Source organism: Bactrocera oleae, chromosome 4 (genome assembly GCF_042242935.1).
Source record: "Bactrocera oleae isolate idBacOlea1 chromosome 4, idBacOlea1, whole genome shotgun sequence".
In the NCBI taxonomy this organism is placed as follows: domain Eukaryota; kingdom Metazoa; phylum Arthropoda; class Insecta; order Diptera; family Tephritidae; genus Bactrocera; species Bactrocera oleae.
The window spans coordinates 45,623,875-45,647,043 of NC_091538.1; the positions used below are offsets into that span (position 1 = coordinate 45,623,875).

A 23,169-nucleotide genomic window follows, 5' to 3' on the forward strand; every position below is an offset into this window, starting at 1 on the left:
TACATGAGCGACGCTTATCTACCAAGCAGACAATGCACAATGGGAATATATATGTGCATATATACATATAACATAGCTAATATATATATATACAAAAGTGTGTATTTGTAAGGCTACTAACCCCACACAGCGGCCGGCATCACTGCACCGCTACGTATGCGCACTAACGGTGTCTTAACTTGTATATTCACAAACGGTACGACATGCACTTCCACTATGTCAGCGGATATGACCACTTCTTTGCCATTTCCGGGATTTGTCATAATACATTTACCGGTGATTTTGGTTGTGCCCAGCTTATGCGCCGTAACAATAGCCGACTCCATTGCTGCAATTGTTAAATGATAAGGTCATAGATTATGGAATGTAACAAATGCATGCATAAAAGTCAAGTACGGACAGGGGTGCACAAACTTACAAATAACTTTTCTGTCATGCACATAATAGACAATGTTAACATCCGGTTGTGGTCCACCGTGGTAGTAAATTTGTAGACTAGAACCCACCACCAGTGTGGAATTGCGTGGGTAAAGCCGAAGTGGTGGGAATACCTGTATATGATATAGATGAAAATAGCAGGAAAACAACAATGTAAAGTGAAAATGTCTGCGTATATACCTGCACATTGACTGGTTCACTGCCAACCTTCAAATCTTCGCTTCCGGCAGTAAAAACGATTTTCGTCTCACCAAGGTTATTGCCCGTTATAATGTATCTAGAAGTGTTTGATAATAAATTTGCTTAAAGTGCATGCTTTTTATTTATTATTTGCACAGATTTACTTCACTTCGCCTATCTGCAGATCGTATTGCTCGCCCAAGCTTACACTGAGTATATCCGCGTTAAATATCTCCTCGGACAATTCGTACATATGCAAGTTGAACGGATCGATTTGCAACAAATTGTCATTGGAGTCGTAAAGCTTGACGATGGCCTCGATGGATTTTGTGCGCTCAACACGATCGGGTGGGTCAACGCGAATAGAGCCGATCGTAACAACCGATATTGAAAGATGTGCTGGTTCAGTCATTAGACAACGGTCGATAACCTCGAGACGAGCCTGTAAAAAACAACAACAGTTTTCAGTTCAGTTTTAATAAATGTTGAATTAATTTTTAAATTAAAAAATAAGAATGATAAATTATCAAAAAAAAAAAGTATAAATTTCCAAAAACCAAAAATCAGGAAACATACAGAAAGCAAAAAAGGTAAATTTTATTAAATTATATTGATATTAATATTAATTGTAAAAATTATAAGTACAATTGTTAATTCAAAAACAATAATAATACGTTAACTTCGGTTGCACCAAAGCTAGGATATCTAAATAAAAAGGTTTACATATAAAAACTTTTTTTGATCAGTTTCTGTGGCTATATGCTATAGTGGTGATATATATGAACAATTTGTTCGGAGATTGCAGCGCTGCTTTGGAGAATGTTCTGTCCCAAATTTCGTAAAGATATCTCGTCAAATAAAAAAGTTTCCCATACAAGGACTTGATTTTGATCGGTCAGTTTGTATGGCAACGATGTATATGTATGTAGTTGTCAAAAATGAAAATTTTGTACGGAGTTTGCAGCATTCCATTCAGAAAAATTTCTTGAAAATATCTTATAAAATAAAAAAGTTTTCCACACAAGTGCTTGATTTTGGTCGGTCACTTCGTATGGCAGCTATATACTATAGTGGTCCAATATCGGCGATTATCTCAATAACTGAGGGACTAGGTTCGCGTATATACAGGCAGGCTGACAGAGAGTAATGGCTAAACAAACTCAGCTAGTCATGCTGATCATTTATATATATTTTTTATACGGTCGACGTTTCCTTATGGGTGTTACAAAATTCATGGCAAACTTAATATACCCAGCTCAGGGTAATAAACAATGCGCAAAATTTACTCACATGTCCCACACGCAACGGTGTAACTACAAGCTCCTTCTCCTTCGCGTCATATTCCACGCTAACAACATTTTGGTCATATAACTCGAATTCATAGAATCCACTACCCTGAGTAATTGGTATGCGTTCACGTCGATTCTTGGCCATAAAAATGCTAATATGATCGCTGGGGAAAAGTGTGCTGTTTACAGCCATAAAGCGTATTTCATTCTCTATAACTGGTGTATACATCTCACCTGTCTTGGCCTAAAAAATAAAGTTTTTAATTAGCAACAGAAAAAGAACGGTGCAACAAAAATATTAGAACTTACATTCTTCACAGCGAAATTTGGTTCATCTGGATAAATGTTATGTTTTTTCAGGACCGTTGCATCATAACGCGTAACTATGCCTTTGATACGGAAATTTTGTGCCACATTCGCTATCGTGGTAATGAGCACATCACGTGCAGGCAAACGCACACCCTCGTACAGCTCTTCCTCTGTACGACGGTAATGCATTATCGCATCCTTTTGATAGCGTTCGTCGCCGGCGTTGAATTCCCAGTCAATAAACAATGAAGTGATGTTCATCAATTTGCGATTTTTCGAATCTTGCACCTCAATTTCGATTTCGAACTTGTCATCGCGTTCTTTTATGTGCAACAATGAATTTTTCACCTCCATTGGACATGAGGTACGCAACTGCTCGGTAGCATAGAGATTGAGGAAACGTGGCTTCACACAGTATACAGTGGTGGCAAAGTTCGAAATATACGGTTGGAAATTTGAGTCGCTCAAAACGTTATGTATATTGAAGCTTAATGTGGTTTTGCCAATTTTGAGGCACATCACATTGAAGACATGCAGCGGCTCTTGTGTGTCGAATTTCATTTCGCTAACCTGAGCAACAACACTATCGTATTCAAGCGATTTGGTTAGGTCACTTTCCAAAGTAAACATTTTTTGTGGGCCATTCTCATAGATAACGTTACGCGACGCACCGATTGGCAATATGACTTCATTAGCACTTGGATTTAGCACTGAAAGTGGTTCAAACACACTTAATGTCACCTCATCTTTGAGCTCACGATCTTGGAATTTATAAGACACGCGCAAATTAGTTAAGCCAACAGCAGTACTGCGTAGATGCACAACTTGACAGGCGTCATTGAACATTTGCGTAGTCTGCTCATTGGTATCCACTTGGAAGATCTTGTTGGAAAATTCAAAATCGAATTCTAGATTTTCGCAACGTGTGTAGGCCACAAGCGTTTGATTTACTTTAGCGTACACGGCTACATGCAGACGCACATAATCTTTTAGCGCAGTTTCAAAGTTATATTTGATGATTTCCAATTTAAAGGGAGGCACAAAATACACATCCGCTTGACGTGTTATTTTAAGATTTTTCGATAACGCCACCCTAATGCTGGCATGTGTGGCTAGTGAAGAGATTTCGTCCAGCGTATCCGCTGGCGGGCGTTTACCGTCTGTGTGACGTATAACCGTAGTGGCAAGACCCGTTTGTGAGATATGTAGAGTGCGTTGGTTTTGCGAATGCCATGTGTATATTCCATCGCCACCACGTGCGTGAAATTGTATTTTTTGCACTTTGGAAACATTTGGATCGAAGGGTAACACGACTTTACTCGGTGAAAGCAGAAGTTCACTATGTATTTGTAACTCTGCTTGGGCAGTCAACTAAAAAAATAAACAGTTGTTACAAATAAGTTAAAACAAGCAACTTAAAGCGCATACCTCTTTAAAGGAACCGTAGACTGGCGAAATGCCCTGACGTATAGCTTCACCATATATACGACTACCATTTTTATTTTTCTGTATTATATAGAAGAGCACTTCATCAAATTCCGATTGCATAGCGAATTGAGAGCCCAATGTAATCTTTTTGTCGTCGCTAAAATAAACATATAACACAAAAAATTAAAAAAAAAAACCTCCACAGTTGCATTTCTTCTAGCACAAAATGGTAGAAAAAGATCTTTATCTTGACTTTGATCGCTCAGTTTGTATGGCTAAATGCTATAGCAGTGCGATCTGCACAATTTCTTCGGAGGTAATAATCGTTGCCTTAATAATCCGTTCCAAATTTTGTGAAGATATTTTGTAATAAAAAAGTTTTCCATACAAGGACATGTATTTGATCATTCAGTTTGTATGGCAGCTATATTCTATAGTGATCCGATATCGGCGGTTTCGACAAATGAACAACTTCTTGGGGAGGAAAGGACGTGTGCAAAATTTCAAATCGATATCTCAATCCAAAAATTTCACCTATATATAGACAGACGGACGGAAATGGTTAAAGCGGCTACTCGTCATCCTGAGCATTTATATATACAGGTTCTCCGACGTTTCCTTCTAGGTGTTACAAATTTCGTGGCAAACGTTATATACCCAGTATATGGTATAATAATCACAACTATATATTAAAAATCAAATAAAATACCGTGTGTATAAGTCCAGAGCTATTTCATGCTTCTCCCCCTCTACTGTGATCCAGTTGTTGTGCGGCAAGAGGCTTAGACCCAAACGTACAGGCTCAGCGACCGTGACACGTGCACTAGGTGTTGAAGCTTTTACGATCGCGCTATCTAAATTACTGTTTTCCTCGTCGATAGGCGCATTGCGATCACGCAGAACCACTGTTGTTGTGCCAAGCTTTAAAGCGGTTATACTGGTGCCTTTTATTGTAGCCACATTAGTGTTTTCAATTTCAAGGAAATATTGATCATTTAAAGAAATTTCCTGAAGTTTGCCCTTTTTCAATTGTAGTATGCGGAAATTAATTTTGTCACCAGAGAGCAGATGTACATCCGATGGCTCGAGTATGATATTAGCAAGCACATTAATATAAACTTCCATTTTTGGCACGTGACTATACTCAGGGTGTGGTATGCTTATGGTAACCTAGAATTGGTAATAATTGTGCCAAAGAAATGAATTACATATATTTGCGCAACATACCTTAGCAGTGCCAGTGTTGATGCCCTCCAGCAACACCATGTAACCTTTCATACGCTGTGCCTCGAATTTTTCTAATGCCGGCGGCACCGCATGGTAAGGGCTTTCGCCAAATGTTAGAAACCTTAAGGCTGATGCAAAATTTTTAATTCCACTACGTCCGCCCAAAGAAGAGATTACCCAGCTAAATTCAATTCCTTCCAAAGTGGTAAACTCATTGCCTTGTGAGTCTTCAGCACGCAATTCGAAGGTTTCCGGCGCTTCTTCAAGAAACAGTTGTCGGGTGGTTGTGCGCACTCCCAATTTGTCGATAACATCAAGTATGACATCACAACGCAGCGATTCGCCAGTGGTAAGGTCCTCTGCCAAGACAATAGCTGCATTGTGGCGACGTTCGCGTGTTAACACTGTCACTGTTGCACGATATGAGCATTCACTTTCTACATCTTCATAAAGTGGGGTAATAAGTATTAAATCTTGCCGTGATGACGTCCTAAAAAGGTATGTATGTTATTAATGTAACAAATCGGCGTGGAGCAGCTGTGCGCGAAATATTGCCAGTTGAGGTTAGATTTGGCGCATATCTGGCGCCAACTAAATAAAAGGTTTTAATGTAATTTACCATTTAAAACATCCTTTTTCAATCACTTCCAATGTAAAATTTACTGATATTTGGTTAAATATCGGAAGTAGCACGCGAGGATAGTTCAACTTTGTTGATGCTACCGCGCTGCTTAGAGCCACAATGGCAAACAGTACCCAAAAGACTTTACACGCCATTTGAGCACAATTTGGTAAAAGAAACTTTGAACTTTTTGTAGAAATATTTGGATACGCTTTTTAAACTATTATTAATTAATGTAAATAATTGTGTTGTTTATAAAACCGCGCGGTATTTTGCAGGAAATACTGTATAAGTTCTCTGCAGAATTCTTCTCTCAAATTTAATGAACATAAACCGGCACAGTGTTGCAAAAAGTTAAAGACCCAATAGGAATTTTGAAAAAGTTTGCACCGATTTCTTACTTTACAGATATTACTCTGCGCTTACAATATATAGAGAAATTGTATACGAGGTAAAAACATCCATTAGTTTTTCATACGCGATTTGTTCATACTTTGATACAACTCATAAAATATATTAATTATTAAGTAATAATTAAATATTTGGAATATGCATATATATATATATTTTTTTTTTTGTGATATGTTTGTGTACACGGTCAAGTCAAAACATTATTCACATTCACCATTTTCAAAAACCTAAGAGACTGCGGTAGATATTATGAAAATCTACTATCAATTTTGAGCTGTCTGATATAAAAACAGAACCATGCGCTCTCGTAAAAATAATATGAAGTACTATAGACTTACTTACGAACTTACGATAAGAACTTGCGAGATACCGTGTTAATAAAAATTATGACATCACTCAATATTGGAAATCAAAATTTACAAGCAATTAAACTAGAAGTGAGTGAAGATAAAAAGTTGAATTTGCATCACACATATACAGATTCTTAATAATTGGCAACAACATTTAACATTTTTTTGAGTGTATATAGATCAGCTGTTGTACGATAAATTTTTGATAGTTGTATATTGAAGCAGTATGGCAGCATTCTTTGCATTCCTATTTGCTCGTTTATGGCTCATTAGTCAAACGTCAGTCTGTGAAACTTTTTTTTAACAATTTTTTAATCAAATTAATCAAGAAATAAGTGGAAAATGAGTGATAGTGAGTCGGACAGCAATACAAAACAAGCAAAATGCAGTGGTGCAAAATTTAAACTTAAAAAGTTGGGCGAAATAGAAAAGCTAGAGTCCGATGAATTATGCGCCTACATATCGGAGCTACATGAACTGCTCATAAAAAAAGACAATAAAATAAAAAAATACAAAGACAAATATAAAGAAATCGTAAGTATTTATTGTAAACAAATATTTTAAGTTGATCAATTTTATTTATTTGACAGCTGAGGCAATTAAAACACGAAAAAGAAAATAACAACTCCGATAAATCCTCAAATATTGAGTCTAATTCCCCCGCCCCCGTAGATGAAAAGCCAGCTGATGGTAAGCGCTTTAAAATATTATAATTTTTTTTTTATTATCAAAAAGTTTGACAAACATTCTGTCGTTGAAATTGTGGATTAATTTTTACTGGCCACTGCTGCCACCAGTGCTGCACCACGTCCGGAACCATCTTCCGAGAGCATAAGTTCAAATTTTATTTTTGGACTAACCAATTTATGTATTGCTTCTCGCAGATAAGTGTCGAAATGAGGATGAAGTCGGTAAACGGAACCATCTACACCTACCACGACATGTTGCTCAGCTATTTTATTTATTAAACCACTTATACCCACTGCCACCAAATTGGCTGCACGCTTCGAAATGCATTCACAAATATACCTTATCTTCTGACAATCTTCTACTAAGGCATTTTCCAAGCCAAACAACTCTTTAAGTATATTGCGGGTTTGTTGGAAAGCCGGAAAAGTGTCGCTTTCAATTTGCGAAATAAAGCGTGTTTCCACACAGCCAGCGTTGTCTTTGAGAATATTTGTCAAACGTTGTTTTTCACTACTGCGCACAAATATCAAATTCTGAGTTATTGCATCGGCTAGCACTAGACGCACTAACTCGCCCAAATACATGCCTGAAAATGTTGAAAATAATTAAAACTAGTTTGATAACTAAAAAAATTGCGTTCAGCTGCATTAAAAATATGCACGAGTGCTGTAATATTAAATTATTATATATTGCTATAATATTCAGCACATAATTAGTTGGCACACACATTCACCTGATATCATTTTTTCAAACAGCTGACTGCCTGCGTTTAGCGACGCCTTATCAATTTTACGATCGTAATCTGTGCGCACAAATTCTAGTTTTCCGCTTTCGCCAAAAGCACCCCATTCCGTATTCACCAATATATTCGGCTTATCAACTTTATATTCAGGTTCCAATAAATCGGCATTTTCCACACGTTCCACATAGCAGGCATTACAACCCGTACCGATAATAACGCCAATGCGACATTCCGGATTGCGATGCGCGCAGGACATTAGTGTGCCAGTGGTATCGTTTAGTAGAGCCATAACATCGATCTCCAAGTCACCGCGTCGTGCAATGGCTTCCTTTAACAAACGCCCCACATCCTCTTGCTCCACACCAGCACACCGAAAACCTTTTGTCCAACGCGTTAACAGCGCTTTGGTCAAACCCAATTGTATGCATGGAAATGAGAATGTAAAACCCAGCGGCAAATGCTGATCATTCAATGCGTGCTCATTCACGAACTCAGCCAAACAGTTAGCAATGTGATCGAAAAGCTTTGTGCCGTGACCAGTCATCAGTTCCTTGTCGACTACATACACTTTTGAATCAATTTGCGCCTCATGATGCCCCTGCAGTGAGACGCGCAAAACGCGGAAGTTAGTGCCACCTAAATCGAGCGCTAAATAATTGCCTTTCTCATCACCAGTTGGCAAATCTTGCACATATGTCATATAACACTTTGTGTCCGCTTGCTGGTGTGTGGTCAGCGTTAGCCCCTTCTGTATTTCACTGGTAAAACGCTTATACAATTCTTGTAGCTGTGAGTCACTGATGATGAACTCTTTGAGAAAATCCTTTAAGCGTTGATCCTGCATTCTCGTTCTTGGTTTTTGATTTTAGTTTTCTTGCAGCGTTTATTTTGTACTTTAAGAGCGCGCGTGAGCCAACTTGCAAGGTAGGCGGTCGCAAATATTATGAATGTTTGCTCAAAAGCCTCAAACTGCTTGCATATGCCTACTAAATGCATATGTATGTATGTATATAGTTAGTTTTTGCACAAAAAGTACTGTTTTAAGACTTTACACAAATCTACTTGATAAGAAATCAACTTTTATTACATGCAAGTATTCGAAAATCTGTTTTCTAACGCACAGTGGTCAAGAAGCCCATAACAATTAATTTATTTTTGGATTTTAAAGGGTAAATATTTTTGAATGCAGAAAAGGCTTAAAAGCGTTAAAATGATACAAAAAACAAGAAAAATTGTTAACGCCAATGCACCTAACCTAGAATAGCCTTCAAAAATATTGAAGTGTCCATACAAGAAGATTTTGACCGTTCAGTTTGTATGATAGTTTTATGATATAATGGTCCTGTCTGAAAAATTTATTCGAATATTGAAGCGTTGCCTTGGACAATAATCCATGCCAAACTTTATAAAAATATCTTCTCAAAAAAAAATTTTCCATACAAGAACATGATCTTGATAGTGGTCGGATCTCAAAATTTTTCTCGGATAAAGTGGCATTGTGTTGAGCAGTAGTCCACGTGCAATTTCTTGAAGATATCTTGTCGAATAAAAATGTTTACTATACAAGAACCTTATTTTGATTGTTCAGTTTGTTTGGCAGCTAAATGCTGTAGTCGTCCTATATCGGCGGCTCCGACAAATAAGCAGCTTTTTGGAGAAAACAGGATGTGTGCAAATTTTCACTGTTTTTTATTCTGTGCCTAAAAATTGCGTATATTTTTCAACTGCTGCAAATACTTCCTAAGCAATTTCAACTGACAGTTCCAATTTATTCTTGGTACTAATTACCGTTAAGTTAGTAATTATAACAATTTGAGTTAATTAGAGTTCAAGAAATTTCCTTCTAGCTAGTATTTCCAACTATATCAGTTAATTAGTTTTCAAAAACCTCGTTCTACTCTTCACTTTTCGAGCACAAATCACCCATTGTACAATCTCATATTAAATTTCTACAAGTAAATAATTGTGCGCGCAATTTCTCGCTGCATTAGAAATGTTTAGTTTTGGTGTAAAATTACATGCACACACACACCCTTACGTATTTTATGCACATGCGGACATGCTTAGGTATGTATGTGTGTATGTACTTGCCCTCTCACACTATACAATTAATTATCTGCAAATTTGATTAGAAAAATTACGAATATTAATATTAGAAAGCATCCTACATTGCAAATAAAACAACGAAGAATTTAGTTTCCACAAAAACTAGAAACTATTAAGCTAAAAAAGTGATAAGGAACGCCAAAGCAAATACCTCACATGTCGCAGTAATCTCCGGTATTGTTTTTTTTTCATTTGTTTGCAAAAAATAAAATGCAGTGGCAAAACAGTAGAACTAAAATTTCATCCCCAAGATATTATAGGCTGCATGTAACTAAGACGAGTCAAGTGTCTTCGCATCATTTTTTTTATATTTTGTATACATTGACGACACGCTTTGGGCATTTATATGTAATTTTATAAATATCTAGTTTACATTGGTGCCAATAAAGATAGCGCAAGGTATAGATATGAGGAGTTGCATGCGTTGCTTTTGACTTTACTCTTGACATGGCAAATTCTATTTTTTTTTTTTTGTTTTTTTAATAATTTACAGCTTTAATATTTTCCTTTGAATGCAATTTCTGTATTTACTTTTCCATTAGATGACGCCGCTGCTACTGTGGACAATTTTGTGGATGATATTCGTCGTGCCGCCGAACAGGCGCAAAATTTGAATGGCTTCGTCTACGAGCCCACATCTGGTCTATACTATGATCAGAAGACCGGCTACTATTATAATGCGGTAAGTTTAATAAATAATACTTTTTATTTATGATATATATATATACATATATATACCTATATATTTTCAATTATATATTTCATAAATATATTTTTTTATATTTTTCTACTAGGAATATGGTCTCTATTACGATGGCAATAACGGCTGCTATTACAACTACAATCAAGAGAAAAATGTTTTTGAATTTCATTCGCAAGTTCAAGCTCAGCAAATTCAGAAAGCTGCAGAGGTGAGCTCTTGACTATTTGCTACTTTCATTTATTGAATATTTTGAACTTGAAACGGACTATATTGCATGCAGTTAGCTTCGGAAGGAGGAAATAGAGTCAGGATTACTAAAATTCCAAAGAATTTGTTTAGGCTCGTGGTGCGAAATTTGTGCTAATCGGCTGTGATGTTAACAATTCGGTAGATAATTAAAGAACTTTTGATATAATTGCAGTAATTAAAATGCTTATACGTTGGATATATGTTGCAGACTTTTAGGCGCACATTATTTCGTCTGCAAAATTATTTAATATAAATATCAGGTAATTAGTATTGGTTAATGGCTCTAGATTTTGGAATTCTCATACTCTGAACAGGGTATATTAAGTTGGCCATGATCTTTATAGCAACCAAAAGGAAACGTTGGAGACCCTATATAGCATATAGCTGCCATACAAACTGAAGGTTCAAAATCAAGTTTTTATATAGAAATTTTTTATTTGACAAGATCATCTAGAAATTTGACATGAATAATTGTCCAAGGCTACGCTATAATTTCCGAGGAAATTCTTGAGATCGGACCACAATATCATAAACCTATTATACAAACTGAAAGATCAAAATCAAAATTAAGGACTTCATAATCCTTTTCCTTATTAAGTAAGCTTAATTCGACTTGAAGATTGTTTATATCAAATAATCTGGCTAGAAAGAACTAAAAAAACGTTTTCTGTTGCTAGGTTGCTGTATGAAATGTACTTAAGAAAGGTATTATATTTTCGGTGCTAACGTTTTTTAGTTTTTTTATTCAAAAATTGCAAATATGCTAAGTGGCAGCCTTCTAAATTGCTGTAGCTTCCCTGTAGTGAAACAAATGTATTTCTTCATGCAATCAACAGGTATTCTTGACATAGCTTTTGTCCTGAAATATGTTAATGCTGAGGTTTCGGTCATAAACCTAATATATTATATTTTCCTCCTCTTCTTCGCCATTAATACCAGAGCAAACATAATTACGAGCCGAAAAAAATATTATTTATTGTGAACTAGTATCTTTCGGACTAGTCCCATTTTGGGCAGTATTTTCGGCTGGTTAACTGGTATTTCTACTTAATATTATTTAGTTTTTTTTGTCAGAAATTTCAAGTTGTAAACTAGTTTTTTCGCGACTAGTTCATTTTTATACAGTGATTCTAATAGGGAGCTGGTCTTTATCCGACTAGTTAATTAGACCGAATGTTTTAGTTAATTAGTGTTTTTTCCAACTAGTTCACTTTTTCCGAAAATGAATATTTATACAAAAACAAAAACAAATGTTTTCCTTAAGCGATAATAATTTTTGTATGTCTTCCCTTTTGCAGTGCAACAACGCCAGTGATAAAGATGTGCTAACGAATTATGTAAATAATTCACTTTTAAAACGTTTTTCAAAACTTAACATTAACCGAATGCGTAGCAATGCATTAGGTAAGCTTGGTAGCGTGAAATGTCGATGAAAACGCGGATTTCTTTTCTACTGTTGCAGGATGATTTCGATGCGGACGAGATGGTGGCGTTCGACGAGTTCGGCGGCGTCATAACCGATCAAGAGCGACTGCGTAAAATCAAAGAGGAGCGACGCCAGGAGCAAGAAGACGAGCGCATGTGGCGTAAAAAGAAGAAATCGAAGAGCACAAAGGCTGCCAAGAGCGAGAAGCGTGCCAAATCAAAGAAACGAAAGCATAAATCGAAGAAGCGCAAGCGCTCACGGAAACACAAGCGCGCGTCGAGCGATTCTTCGTCGACTGATAACGAGAGCGATGTGCAGGAAAACAAGAGGAAAAGTAAGAAGCGTGCGCGTAGGCGTTCGTGTGACGTTGAGGACGGTGAGTTGTCCGAGTCCAGCAGCAGCAGCGGAAGTGAGAGCGATGAGGATAGTCGTAGCAGTGGTGATGGTGAAAGGGGTGCTGAGGGGAAGGAGGGCAAGGAAGTTGCTACTTTTGCAGGCGGGGGGCGCTTTCAAGGTTTGTTCGATTTTTTTTCGGCTATTTTTAATTTTTTTTTTGGCAAAAATAAGAAATGAAAAGAAATTCGCGTTTAAGTCCAGCTTAAATGCCTTTATAAAGAAAATTTCCATTATTTTCATATAAAAAAAATCTCAACACCTTTTAGACATAGCTAAAAAATACCCGCCTTCGCTGCGCATCATTGTGCAGGAAAGCAATTTGGAGGCGCTAAAGGTTGGTAGTCTAAGTTTAATCACATATAAGGGCGGCAGTTTGGGTCGCGAAGGCAACCACGACGTCATAATACCGGATGTGAATGTGTCCAAGGTGGGTTAGCTGCATTTCTGAAGTAAAAAATAAAATATTTTACACCTTTAATATTTCCACAGCTACACATGAAGTTTCACTACGATCATAAGCAGGCTATTTACAAGTGTACCGACCTGGGCTCACGTAACGGCACGGTGTTGAATGGCACTCGCATGTCTGCTTCCAAGCAAGAGAGCACTGAGTGTGATTTGGTGCACGGCAGCGTCTTGCAAATCGGTCAAACGAAGTTGTTGTGTCACGTGCACGAGGGCAACAGCACTTGCGGTCTGTGTGAGCCGGGCTTATTGATTGAGACGACGCGTGAAAGCAATGCTACGGCAGGCAATACAACGGTGCTTACACATCGTGAACAGTTGAAAAAACTGCAGAAGAAGTATGGCTTGGAGAAAGAGAGTGCGTGAAGAGTACATAAAAAAATATTTGCAGACGTTTATTTTTATTTATTGCTGCTTCTAGAATTTGTGGAGGGCAAGCAAAATGCCAGCAGCTACAATGATCGTGCCGCCACCCGACGCATACAAGTGGGCAGCTCAACGGATGGCGAGAAAACGCAAGCCGCATCTATTAATACGTGAGTGCAAATTTATTTTTAATAAGAATTAAAAAGAAAATTTTAACTAAATATATTTACTAGTGAAATATCTTCCGACAATAAGGGCTTCAAGATGCTCTCCAAACTCGGCTGGAACAAGGGTGAGGCTTTGGGTAAAGCGAGTGATGGCTCAGGGCTCTTGGAACCGGTATGCATGTTTGTCTCTTTTTTTCTTCACTCACTTTTACTAATTATGCGCACTTCTTTAATAGATCAATGTCGCATCGAATGAAGGCAAGACTGGTTTGGGTTGCGGTGCAGCTTCTTCCGTTAGCGTTGCACTTACCAGTGCTGATAAACGCAAGATCGCGACTTGGAAGAAGACACAGGCACGCTATCAACAAACGGATATTTTCGAAGACAGCGATAATAGTTCTTAATGCTTTATGTTCTTTATAAAATTTGTGGCTATGTGGAAATATTACTAATAAAGGAACTTCGATTCTTATAAAAGCTGTTTTTATGCAATAAGCATGTACAATAATAAAAAGAGCTCATGAAACTATTCGCTTTCTTCTTTTCTTTATTCCTGAAATAATTGAAAAATAACAAGAAAAACGTCAACGGCTGCACCGAAGCTATAATACCCTTCACAGGCGCATTTCTTATATCATTTAACGGAAAACGTTTTGCGACTTCTTTCTAGCCAAATTGTTTGGTATAAGCAACCTTCAAGTGGAATTAAGGTTACTTAATAAGGAAAAAAGATCTTTTATGAAGATCGATTCTGACAAATGCAGGCTGCTTGGAAAGTAAAGGACGTACGCGAAATTTCAGATCGACTTTTGAAAAACTGAAGGACTATATACAGACAAACAACCAAACGTTGCTAAATCGATTCAGCTCGTCATGCTGATCATTTATATACATGTGTATATACTTTATAGGGTTTACGACTTCTTTTGGGTTTTGCAGAAAACTGAATATACTCTGTTATATAATAATAGAGCACTCGAGTTAGGAGAATTTACAATAATATAAATCTAATTGAACATGCTTGCGGAGATTTGATGGACTTGTAGAGTTTGTATGATTAAACTGCTGGTTCATTTTGTAGCCAACCTCCTGATTATGGAAGTAACTTGACTAATTACGGAAGCTTTACCTTAAGTAAACAATTTTGGTATTTATCTTACTATTCGATAGTTAGGGCGTATGGAAATTATGCAATTGCTGGTCGAAAAGTTTTTGAAAGCCTTACCTTTTAATACCATTCATTCAAAGCTGGATTCAATAATAAGAGTTAACATATTATAAAAAAAATAAATGCCGACGTGCCTTAGCTGATACTGAATATAAAAACCCACAATGAACTCAAGGGATAAGTCAGTTTATAGCCAAAGTAAGTTTTAAAATTTCTTATTTATGAGGTCATTTTGGTTTCCTCATTGATAAAATATCTATTGGTTTACCCTCGAATTATGTTTATACAAATAGTATTTTATTACCGAAATGTTTATCTGTTCTTCAGTCCAACCGTTCATCTTTTCATCTCTCCATCTGGTCATTCGTCCATCTCTTCATTCACAGTTCATCTATCCGCCGATATGTCTATGCTTATATCCGTTTATCTGTCCATCTCTACATCCGCCCATCCTTCCATCTGTCCATTCGTCCATAGCTGTGACTGTGCATACTTCTATCTGTCCGCCCCGTCTGTCTGTCTGTCTGTTCGTCCATTTTTCATCCATCCTGTTTTCATTAGCTCATCTATCCGCCCAAGCTGTTCATCGGCCTATTGGTTCATCTGTTCAGCCATACATGTGTCCCCGCCAGCTATCCCTCCATTGAGCCAATCATCTGTATTATGTCTTATGTTACCAGCCCTTAGGTCCTTTTTTCATCCGTCATTCTGTTCAGCGATTCCACCGTTTATCCTTCCACTCGTCTATTCATTCATTTGTTCGCCCGTCTGTTCATCTTTATATCTGTTCTTCTATACATGTGTCTATCCATCTACTCATCAATCATCGTTCCGTGCATTCGGCCATGTGTTCGTCTGTCCAAGCATCCATATGTGTATCCATACAAACTTCTATCTAACAATCTGTTCATTCACAAATACCGAGTAACTCCGTTTGTGTTGGTCAATATGTAAGTTAAACTCGGGGCATATGATTCCTTTTCCATACGAGTAATAATTTCTATCGGTCCACATTACATTAAAGGGAAATACCCAATTGTTGTATATGGTTCGGTCCGTATTCATACTCTCCTTATGTGATTTCATTATTCATTAATATGCTAACAAAGCACAGAGGAAAAATTTGAGGCAAACTTGCGTCACCCTGTGCTCATTCAACTGAAGTTTGGGAAGTAATATTCGTTCAGTTTTATTGTTGCGCCTAAAAGAAACTACACTTTTCGTGCGTCAACTGTTCTCAGCTGAACTATGAGAACTACCAGTTATTAGTTAATTATACCCTGAACAGGTTCAATTAAGTGCCACGAAGTTTGTAACACACAGAAAGAAACGTGGGAGAGCCTATAAGGAATATATACAGGGTGGCTCACGAATCGTGCTACAAAAGCAAACCGTAATAACTTTTTTGCTGTGTGAGTAATTGACCAACTTTTTTTTATTTGGCAGGTTGTTATTTAAGTTTTTTAAACATGAATGCTTGGGATTCTGAAAAGAGGGTTTGGATAGTGCAGCGGTACCATGCTTTGCAGTCCGTCCTTTCCGTAAAAAGGGAATTCAGACGGCATTTTGACGGCACTTCGCCGAGGAGGTGGATCCTTATGAGGTTGGTAAACATGTTTGCCGAATCTGAAAGTATCGCAAGAAGACCGTACCATTGAGATCCGTATGTTCGTGTTCAAGAAACAATCGCGGATGTTGCATCGTCAATTCAGGCAAATCCAAGAGTTTCGACTCGTAACTTATCGGCGCAACTTGGACTTAGCAGACGGTCATTACAACGGATAATTCATGATGACTTAAAGCTGTTCCGAACAAAGTTCAAATAACAAGCCGGTTAAACCCCTTTAAATTTGCCTATTCGCCTGGAATTTTGCAGTTTCATCAAGATATACTGTCTGGTCATACTTCTTTAAAGAAAACGGCATAACAGTAACTGTCAATGGGCACCGTTATTTAAATATGTTGAATGAGCTTTTTTACCCAGAACTACAAGAACAATAAAAATAAGAATTGTGTTTCCGCTACTTTTTAGTTAATTTCTTTATTTAAATTTCTTTAATATTCGCACATAGAGAGTTGGGTTAGTTAAGTATGTTTGTATATTTTTTTTATTTTTATGTAATTAAGTGTTACATATGTATAAGTAATAATAATTTCCTTGCTTGCGCTAATTTAAATTACAACTTTCAACAATCAATTAAATTTCACACTAATTTATTGCGGTTAATCTATCAGTCAGTTAATTAAAATTTAATTGTTAATTAATACAATCGAGTGCATATATGTATGTGTGTGTATGTATACTTGTTCATATAACTATTTATGTATATATATATGTGTTTATATGCATGAATATTAGGGTGGCTCAATAGTATAGTAAGTTTCTTTCCTTAGATACCGTAAAAATATCGTTTTTAATAAGGCAATACTTCTTTCGGATTTCATAATGAACAGCATTCTCGAAGACGCCGTACAGTGTGCGCACCGAAGAAGACCCTCATGAGTCCATCCGCCATTGCGCACAACAATTGGAGTTTTGCCCATCCACTTTATGAAAGATTTTGTGGAAGGGTCTTGGTTGGCGGGCTTACAAAATGAGCAAATTCAAATGAGCGAGATTTGAAGCCGAACGACCATCAAGCGCATCGCACATTCGATGAAAGGGCTCAAAACGAGATGGCCACCAAACCCGATTTTCAGAAGAAAATTTTGTTCAGCAATGAAGCTCACTTTTGGTTGATTGGGTACGGTAGTAAAGGAAATTGTCGTATTTGGAGTGATGATAATCTACAAGCCGCTGTTGAGACGCCGTTACATCCTAAAGAAGTTACTGTTTGGTGCATTCTACGGGCGGAGGGAATCATTTATTCATATTTCTTCAAAAAGAAAGCCAGCCATAATGTTACAGTCAATGGGGAATGCTATAGAACCATTATGAATGCTATAGAACTGTGATTCCAACAAGATGGCGCTACAAGCCATACAGCCAACGGGACAAACAATTTATTGAAAGAAACTTTTGGGGAGCGCTTTATCTCGCGTCGTGCGTCTGTTTCGGGACCTCCACAAATGTGCGATTTAACACTGCTGGCCTTTTTTAAGGGGTTATGTGAAGACGTTTGTCTACGCAGATAAGCCTGAGAAGATTGACGCTTGGCAAGAGAATATTCGCCGTGTTATTGCTGACAAACTGCCCCAATTTCTGCAAAAAATTGTCAAAAGCTGGTCCTTAACAATAGCTTCAAGCCTCTTCCATATTAGACTAGTATGGGTGCCTGACCACAGTGGAATCGCTGGAATCTGCAAAGTCGATGAGCTGGCTAGGGAGGGCACACTTTATTCAATGTCATCCGATTGGATTTGAGTCGGTTCTCCGATGTTTGTTTGCATTCTGGCATTGGACAATTAGACCTCCAGTGAGCTCAGCAAGCGCTGTTCAACAACCAGAACTTGTGCAACTTCTGGCCCGGTGTGAACCGTAAGAGGTCCTCCGAACTACTGGATCTTAGCAAAGTCAATATCGCCACATTTATAGATGTTCTGATTGGACACTGTCCAATAGATTTACAGGTTTGCCAAAATTGTATGGAAGAAGGTGAGGTGGAATCATCTTGTTACTTCCTTCTCTATTTCTGAGCCAGACTGAGATTGAAATACCTCGGAAGATACACCTTTGGCGAATCCAGCGAAGTTGCTAGGAACGATATTAACCACCTTAATGAGTTTTTGGTAAGTGCAAAACGTTTCGTCGATCGTTGAGGATTTGATAATCAACCTTTTAGGAGTTTTTTGGTAACACAAAGGACGAATTTCTCTCCAAGTGAGATTCATCGAGTTTGGATCAACCCCACGACCTAACCTCACCGAACCAGGTATTCTCGGCTGGAATTTACTCAAGCCAGTCACGGCGGTCACGAAAACATTTTTAAAACATATTGGCGAACCGTTATCTTTATAATAAAGCTAAAATCTTGGTCTTAACATGAAATTATATGCGTTTTATTTCTTTTTGAAAACCACATGCCTAAAAAAACAACCTTTATTAATACTAAGAGCTTGCCAGAATATTTTTCGGCATTTCAGACGATAGTTTCACAGTATCTAAGGGAAAAAAATAAAAAATTCCTTTTTGTCCCACCCTAATGTATATGTATATATGAGTACTAGCATCAATAATAATTCAACACTGACAATTAATAATAATAATAATATTCATAATTATAATTATAATAATTAATAAGTTAATTTATTTAATTATACTCTATAGATTTTGTTTACACTACTAATTCATTTACGCTAATTAAATATGTATGTGTGTTTAATGGAAATTTTATGTGTTCATGTGTATGTGTTTCGTTACATTATATGTATGTATGTTTGCATTTATGTGTGTGTGTAAGTTTATTTTAAAAGCCTCTTAAGATATGTTTTTTCTGTTGTAATGTTTAGATTTATGGTCAAGGGTGTTTAAGTAGATATATAAAAGACTTTTATATTCATATACGCATGTATTTTAATTATTCATACATATGTATATGTGTATATGTATATGTATGTATGTGTGTGTGTGTTTTTGTGGGCGTTAAGCATTTATAAGTCGTTGTAAATCTCTAAATTGGCTAACTTATTTAATTACAGCATCGTTAGTTATGTATGCACGTCATAAACTAAGCCATTCTTCTACTACACACTATTATAAATAGGTTAAAAACTGTCAATATCGATGTTTGTATGTATGTGTGACATTTACCATAAACATACTTTATCTTTGGAAGCATCTAAGGACTAAGGTGGAAAACGAACAAATTGACGGGGTGTACGGCACAAAACGGAGCTGAGCGGTCAAAGCGAACCCATACATACACACATACAACTGTTAATGTGTGAGTGTATGTATGTATGCATGTATGTAAAAGTGCCGTAAGTTGAGCTTTCTGGGAATATGCTGCATGGAAGACGAACTAATGTTGTTTAATTTTCATACACATATATGTATGTGTGTGTGTGTGTGATAGTATGTATGTGGGTTGGTAAATTTAGTACTACAGATTTTTTCTAAAAGCCTTTTTCTTAACAACTATAAATGGATATTTCGTATTTTTGCTGCCGTTCTACGCTTTTTGTTTTTGTTTTTCCTATTCGTTTTTGTTTAACGTAATTTTACCGTTATTCATCTTTAATGACATTCGCCAGGTGCTTTAACGTCAATGAGAAAGCCGGTGTTGCAGGAGTCGCGCCGCAATTCACACCACGAATTGTATGTGCGATTGTTGACGCCGCATATTTTGCCCTCCTCAAAGCGCAGCGACTGCAAAAGTTCATAAATTATTGAATATTTTTAATAAATAAAATAATGTTAAAATATATGTTATATGATATGTGTGTAATTGATGTTGCACCCACCGTTGGTCGACGCTTGCGCGCGCATTTGTAGCTGCAGGAGACACAGCGCGGCTCCAGCGTGAGCAAATCCACCAGACAGGTGTGCTTGCGGCCGCAGTTGATTTCACTGCAAGTGGGACGATCGTCTGCAAAAGCAAATACAATAAAGAAAAAATGTAGATATATAAAGCATTAAACAAAAAGCCACTCATTAAGTGTCAAGATGTCTTGACATTTTAAGGTTTAAAAACTATTTATCTCGATTAAAAGGTAGTTCGAAAATATTTATATTAAGTATATGGGGACTGAGGGAAGAATTGACTCGATTTCACCAGTTTTGGTACAAGCGAACGCCGTCAGTAAAAAAATATTCTCCCATAATTTCAGTACTAGACATCACAGACTGACCGATATGTTCGATAAACAAATCAGCCCTATGCACTGGGGTCCACATATAAAGTGTCTGAGTCATTGAAAAGTAAACCGATTTCCACAATTTTTGGGCGTGGGATGAAATACCTTGAGACCGCTACTTGTGCAAAAGTTATATTCTGATAACTTCATCGATGTTTGATTTGTATGCGATAAAATTAAAGAACCAGTTGGAACTTAAAAGATTGTTATATGGGAAGTAGGCGTGGTTTTTGGGTAACCTCACTCACACCAAATTTGGTTGAAATCGGTTAAGCAGATCCCAAGATATGGGTTTCCACCTAAAAGTTGGCGGGCCACGCCCACTATCTGATTTTGAAAATGTTTCCTATAAAATCATTTCATACCCTCCTAAAGATAAAATTTAATGACTCTGGCGTGTTTAGTGCTTGATTTATCGCGCTTTTAGTAGTTTTTAACAGTACCGTTATATGGCGCGTGGGTGGAGTTGTCACCTGGTTTTAACCAATTTCCACACTCTAGATAGAATTGCTAAAAATGTTCGTTTTCACTGGGAAGGGACCACGGCCACTTAAAAAAAAAATTTAAACTGCAGATGCCCCTCCCTAATGTGATCCTGTATACCAAATAACAGTCTTGTATCGTATTGTGGAGCTTGGTTATGGCAATTTATTTGTTTTTGAGGGTGTGGCAGGGGTACCAAGAAATATGTGTACCAGGTTTCATAAAGATATATCAATTTTTACTTAAGTTACAGCTTGCAGCAGATACAAACATTGGGTGAACAAAACTACTATACCATCTGTTGCAACATGTTGCGAGAGTATAAAAAGATCTACATTTTTTCCATATACACCTTTTTCACATAACCTTACAATAACCAATTTTTTTCTTTCAAGAAATTTCTGGTAAACCAACGATTTTGTGTCCCAAACAGCCTGCAGATTTTTTCATCTTACTGACTTATTACAAGACCCTTACCCAATCGAAAGTTCTCACGTCAAAATATCCACTACTTTTTAACTTCCCGCTAAGAAAATTGAAAATTTTCTAAAAATCGGGATGATATTGGTTTCACCCCATTTTGCAAAAATCGAGTTCTCAACAGATCTCGACGTTTTGAGGGTCGAGGAAGCTTCCCCGAACATTTCTACGATGATGTCCGTATGTCTGTATATATGTGTGGATGTATGTGACCCTCTTATAACTTTTAAACGGCTCAACCGATTTGAATAAACTAAACGGCATTCCAAAGGGTTTCATTGCACTTGAATTTCGTGTGAGTTTGGACCCAATCGGACCAGTAGATTTTGAGAAATTTCTTCCAAACGACTTGACCGATCGACACCAAAAACTAATCAGTTCTAAACCTTGAAAAAACACATCGTTTGCCGCAAACCGGGTCAAAATCGGTTGATTTATTTGCTAGATATCGAAAACGAAAAATTTCGAAGAGCTCAAAAGCAGTGAAAAAAGCGAAATTTGAACGTTAGCGTATGAAATTAGAGGGAAGTTGCAGGGATGGCCCTTGAGGCCAACCGTTTTCCACATTTTTTTTAAGTTGGTAGGGTTTTGCTCCGTTCAAATCTCTACTCTCTGATCCCACTAAATAATTCAAAGCTGTTTTATTTACAGCTGATGCTACAAAATAACAGGTAGTAAAAAAAATAATTTAAAAAAATGTTGTCGTTTATTAGGGTCTTTTTTTTTGAAAGAAAGTGAGGATTCGCTTCAAACACGATGGTCTTGAAGTAAACTTTTTCATCACTATCAGCGGTTGATGGTCAAAACGAAGTTTTCTACTAACTCACGCTTTTTTTTGTATGATTTACAGCACGAAAAGTTGTTCTACGAAAAACTTAAAATTTAAAGCAAACATTGCCAAAATTCGCGATGTCAGCTTTTTGTGAGCTACTAAATTGGCAATGGCTGACATTTCTCCATTAAATTCAGACAAACGTCAGAGATGGTTGTAATTAGTTAATGTGAATTAGATACTACTATATACGAATAAGGCAGTTATTCTCTATCCAACTACATTCAGATGGGAAATTTCAGCTGACAACTGTAAATTTAGAAAACTTAGGGAAGAGAGATTCACCAATTTCACTAATCAAACGAACTGTTAATTAACAAGGTAAGCAATTACAACTAACCAATTATTTTTCATCAATAACGTTAGAAGGCTGTGACACGCCACGTTATAAGCACGGTACGCAATCTCAAACTGCATTTGGCTGTCATAGACAATCCCAAGAAGGTAACGAAACGAAACTGACTTAATCTCTGTTTCTATATGTTTTGTCTTACATTGCATACAAGTATTTTAGAGTAGAAATCTCAAGCCCAATAATTGTGATATACTGATGATTCTGTCAATATTTCTGCCGCGTTTTGCAACCTTTTAGAAACCGTGGCATGTGATAAGAAATCTCTTTACTTCTTCATCGTTTTCTATAAACTTTCGAGCAACGCTTATACGAATGGACCGTTATATCCAAAAGACAACTTGGTGAAAAAAGTCAATATGGCACCATTGTCATTAAATGAGACGTGGTTCGTTATGGTAAGAATTTGCTACTTCAATCACTGATGTCTAAATAGGAAACGGTTGGATTTTGAATATATTGCAACGCAGCGATTCGAGAAATTCGCAGTAGTC

The 23,169-nt window shown here is 37.0% G+C and overlaps 4 protein-coding genes across 9 annotated transcripts in view; 1 reads left to right on the forward strand and 3 right to left on the reverse strand.

The window, feature by feature from the left end:
* Nucleotides 1-5,787, reverse strand: part of Gp210 (nucleoporin 210) — a 101,009-nt gene extending 95,222 nt beyond the window's left edge. Inside the window, exons 1-10 of the mRNA XM_014244700.3 lie at nucleotides 5,491-5,787; nucleotides 4,872-5,361; nucleotides 4,354-4,814; nucleotides 3,645-3,801; nucleotides 2,217-3,587; nucleotides 1,909-2,151; nucleotides 783-1,060; nucleotides 619-715; nucleotides 419-551; nucleotides 122-328 (exon numbers count right to left, since the gene is read on the reverse strand). Coding sequence (XP_014100175.2) covers nucleotides 122-328; nucleotides 419-551; nucleotides 619-715; nucleotides 783-1,060; nucleotides 1,909-2,151; nucleotides 2,217-3,587; nucleotides 3,645-3,801; nucleotides 4,354-4,814; nucleotides 4,872-5,361; nucleotides 5,491-5,648 — 3,595 coding nt within the window. The 5' untranslated portion in view covers nucleotides 5,649-5,787. The remainder of the gene's footprint in view (nucleotides 1-121; nucleotides 329-418; nucleotides 552-618; nucleotides 716-782; nucleotides 1,061-1,908; nucleotides 2,152-2,216; nucleotides 3,588-3,644; nucleotides 3,802-4,353; nucleotides 4,815-4,871; nucleotides 5,362-5,490) is intronic.
* A 707-nt stretch (nucleotides 5,788-6,494) lies between these two features.
* On the forward strand, nucleotides 6,495-14,041 carry LOC106624922 (angiogenic factor with G patch and FHA domains 1). 3 transcript variants are annotated; one of them, XM_014244720.3, is made up of 11 exons: nucleotides 6,495-6,788; nucleotides 6,845-6,944; nucleotides 10,335-10,474; nucleotides 10,587-10,703; nucleotides 12,043-12,081; nucleotides 12,207-12,684; nucleotides 12,833-12,993; nucleotides 13,056-13,389; nucleotides 13,453-13,567; nucleotides 13,631-13,736; nucleotides 13,801-14,041. In XM_014244720.3, exons 1-11 carry the CDS (start codon nucleotides 6,597-6,599, stop codon nucleotides 13,966-13,968), a joined length of 1,950 nt encoding a protein of 649 aa, XP_014100195.2. In that variant the 5' UTR covers nucleotides 6,495-6,596; the 3' UTR covers nucleotides 13,969-14,041. The 3 variants fall into 3 exon arrangements, with proteins under 3 accessions (XP_014100195.2, XP_036218604.2, XP_014100185.2); XM_036362711.2 differs by lacking the exon at nucleotides 12,043-12,081; XM_014244710.3 differs by lacking the exon at nucleotides 12,207-12,684 and having other exon boundaries at nucleotides 6,496-6,788; nucleotides 12,043-12,148.
* Nucleotides 6,953-8,645, reverse strand: Hex-C (Hexokinase C). The gene is made up of 2 exons (XM_014244728.3): nucleotides 7,678-8,645; nucleotides 6,953-7,530 (listed from the first exon to the last, which is right to left on the reverse strand). The coding sequence occupies exons 1-2, from the start codon at nucleotides 8,528-8,530 to the stop codon at nucleotides 7,022-7,024; spliced, it is 1,362 nt and encodes a 453-aa protein (XP_014100203.2). The 5' UTR covers nucleotides 8,531-8,645; the 3' UTR covers nucleotides 6,953-7,021.
* A 2,701-nt stretch (nucleotides 14,042-16,742) lies between the features above and the next one.
* The window catches only part of Fs (Follistatin), a 70,074-nt gene continuing 63,647 nt past the window's right edge, over nucleotides 16,743-23,169 (reverse strand). For all 4 annotated transcript variants that reach the window (XM_014243899.3, XM_070107941.1, XM_036362712.2 and 1 more), the window contains 2 exons: nucleotides 20,136-20,260; nucleotides 16,743-20,040 (listed from right to left, as the gene is read on the reverse strand). In XM_014243899.3, coding sequence (XP_014099374.2) covers nucleotides 19,909-20,040; nucleotides 20,136-20,260 — 257 coding nt within the window. In that variant the 3' untranslated portion in view covers nucleotides 16,743-19,908. The remainder of the gene's footprint in view (nucleotides 20,041-20,135; nucleotides 20,261-23,169) is intronic.

What these genes read in the sequence shown, in the direction of transcription:
- LOC106624922 (XM_014244720.3), top strand. Translation starts at nt 6,597, where the DNA reads ATGAGTGATAGTGAGTCGGACAGCAATACAAAACAAGCAAAATGCAGT. An exon ending in CCGGCTACTATTATAATGCG is followed by an intron (nt 10,475 to 10,586) that starts GTAAGTTTAATA and finishes TTTTTCTACTAG; the next exon opens with GAATATGGTCTCTATTACGA. An exon ending in CAAGCCGCATCTATTAATAC is followed by an intron (nt 13,568 to 13,630) that starts GTGAGTGCAAAT and finishes TATATTTACTAG; the next exon opens with TGAAATATCTTCCGACAATA.
- Hex-C (XM_014244728.3), bottom strand. Translation starts at nt 8,530, where the DNA reads ATGCAGGATCAACGCTTAAAGGATTTTCTCAAAGAGTTCATCATCAGT. An exon ending in GTTTGAAAAAATGATATCAG is followed by an intron (nt 7,531 to 7,677) that starts GTGAATGTGTGT and finishes CAACATTTTCAG; the next exon opens with GCATGTATTTGGGCGAGTTA.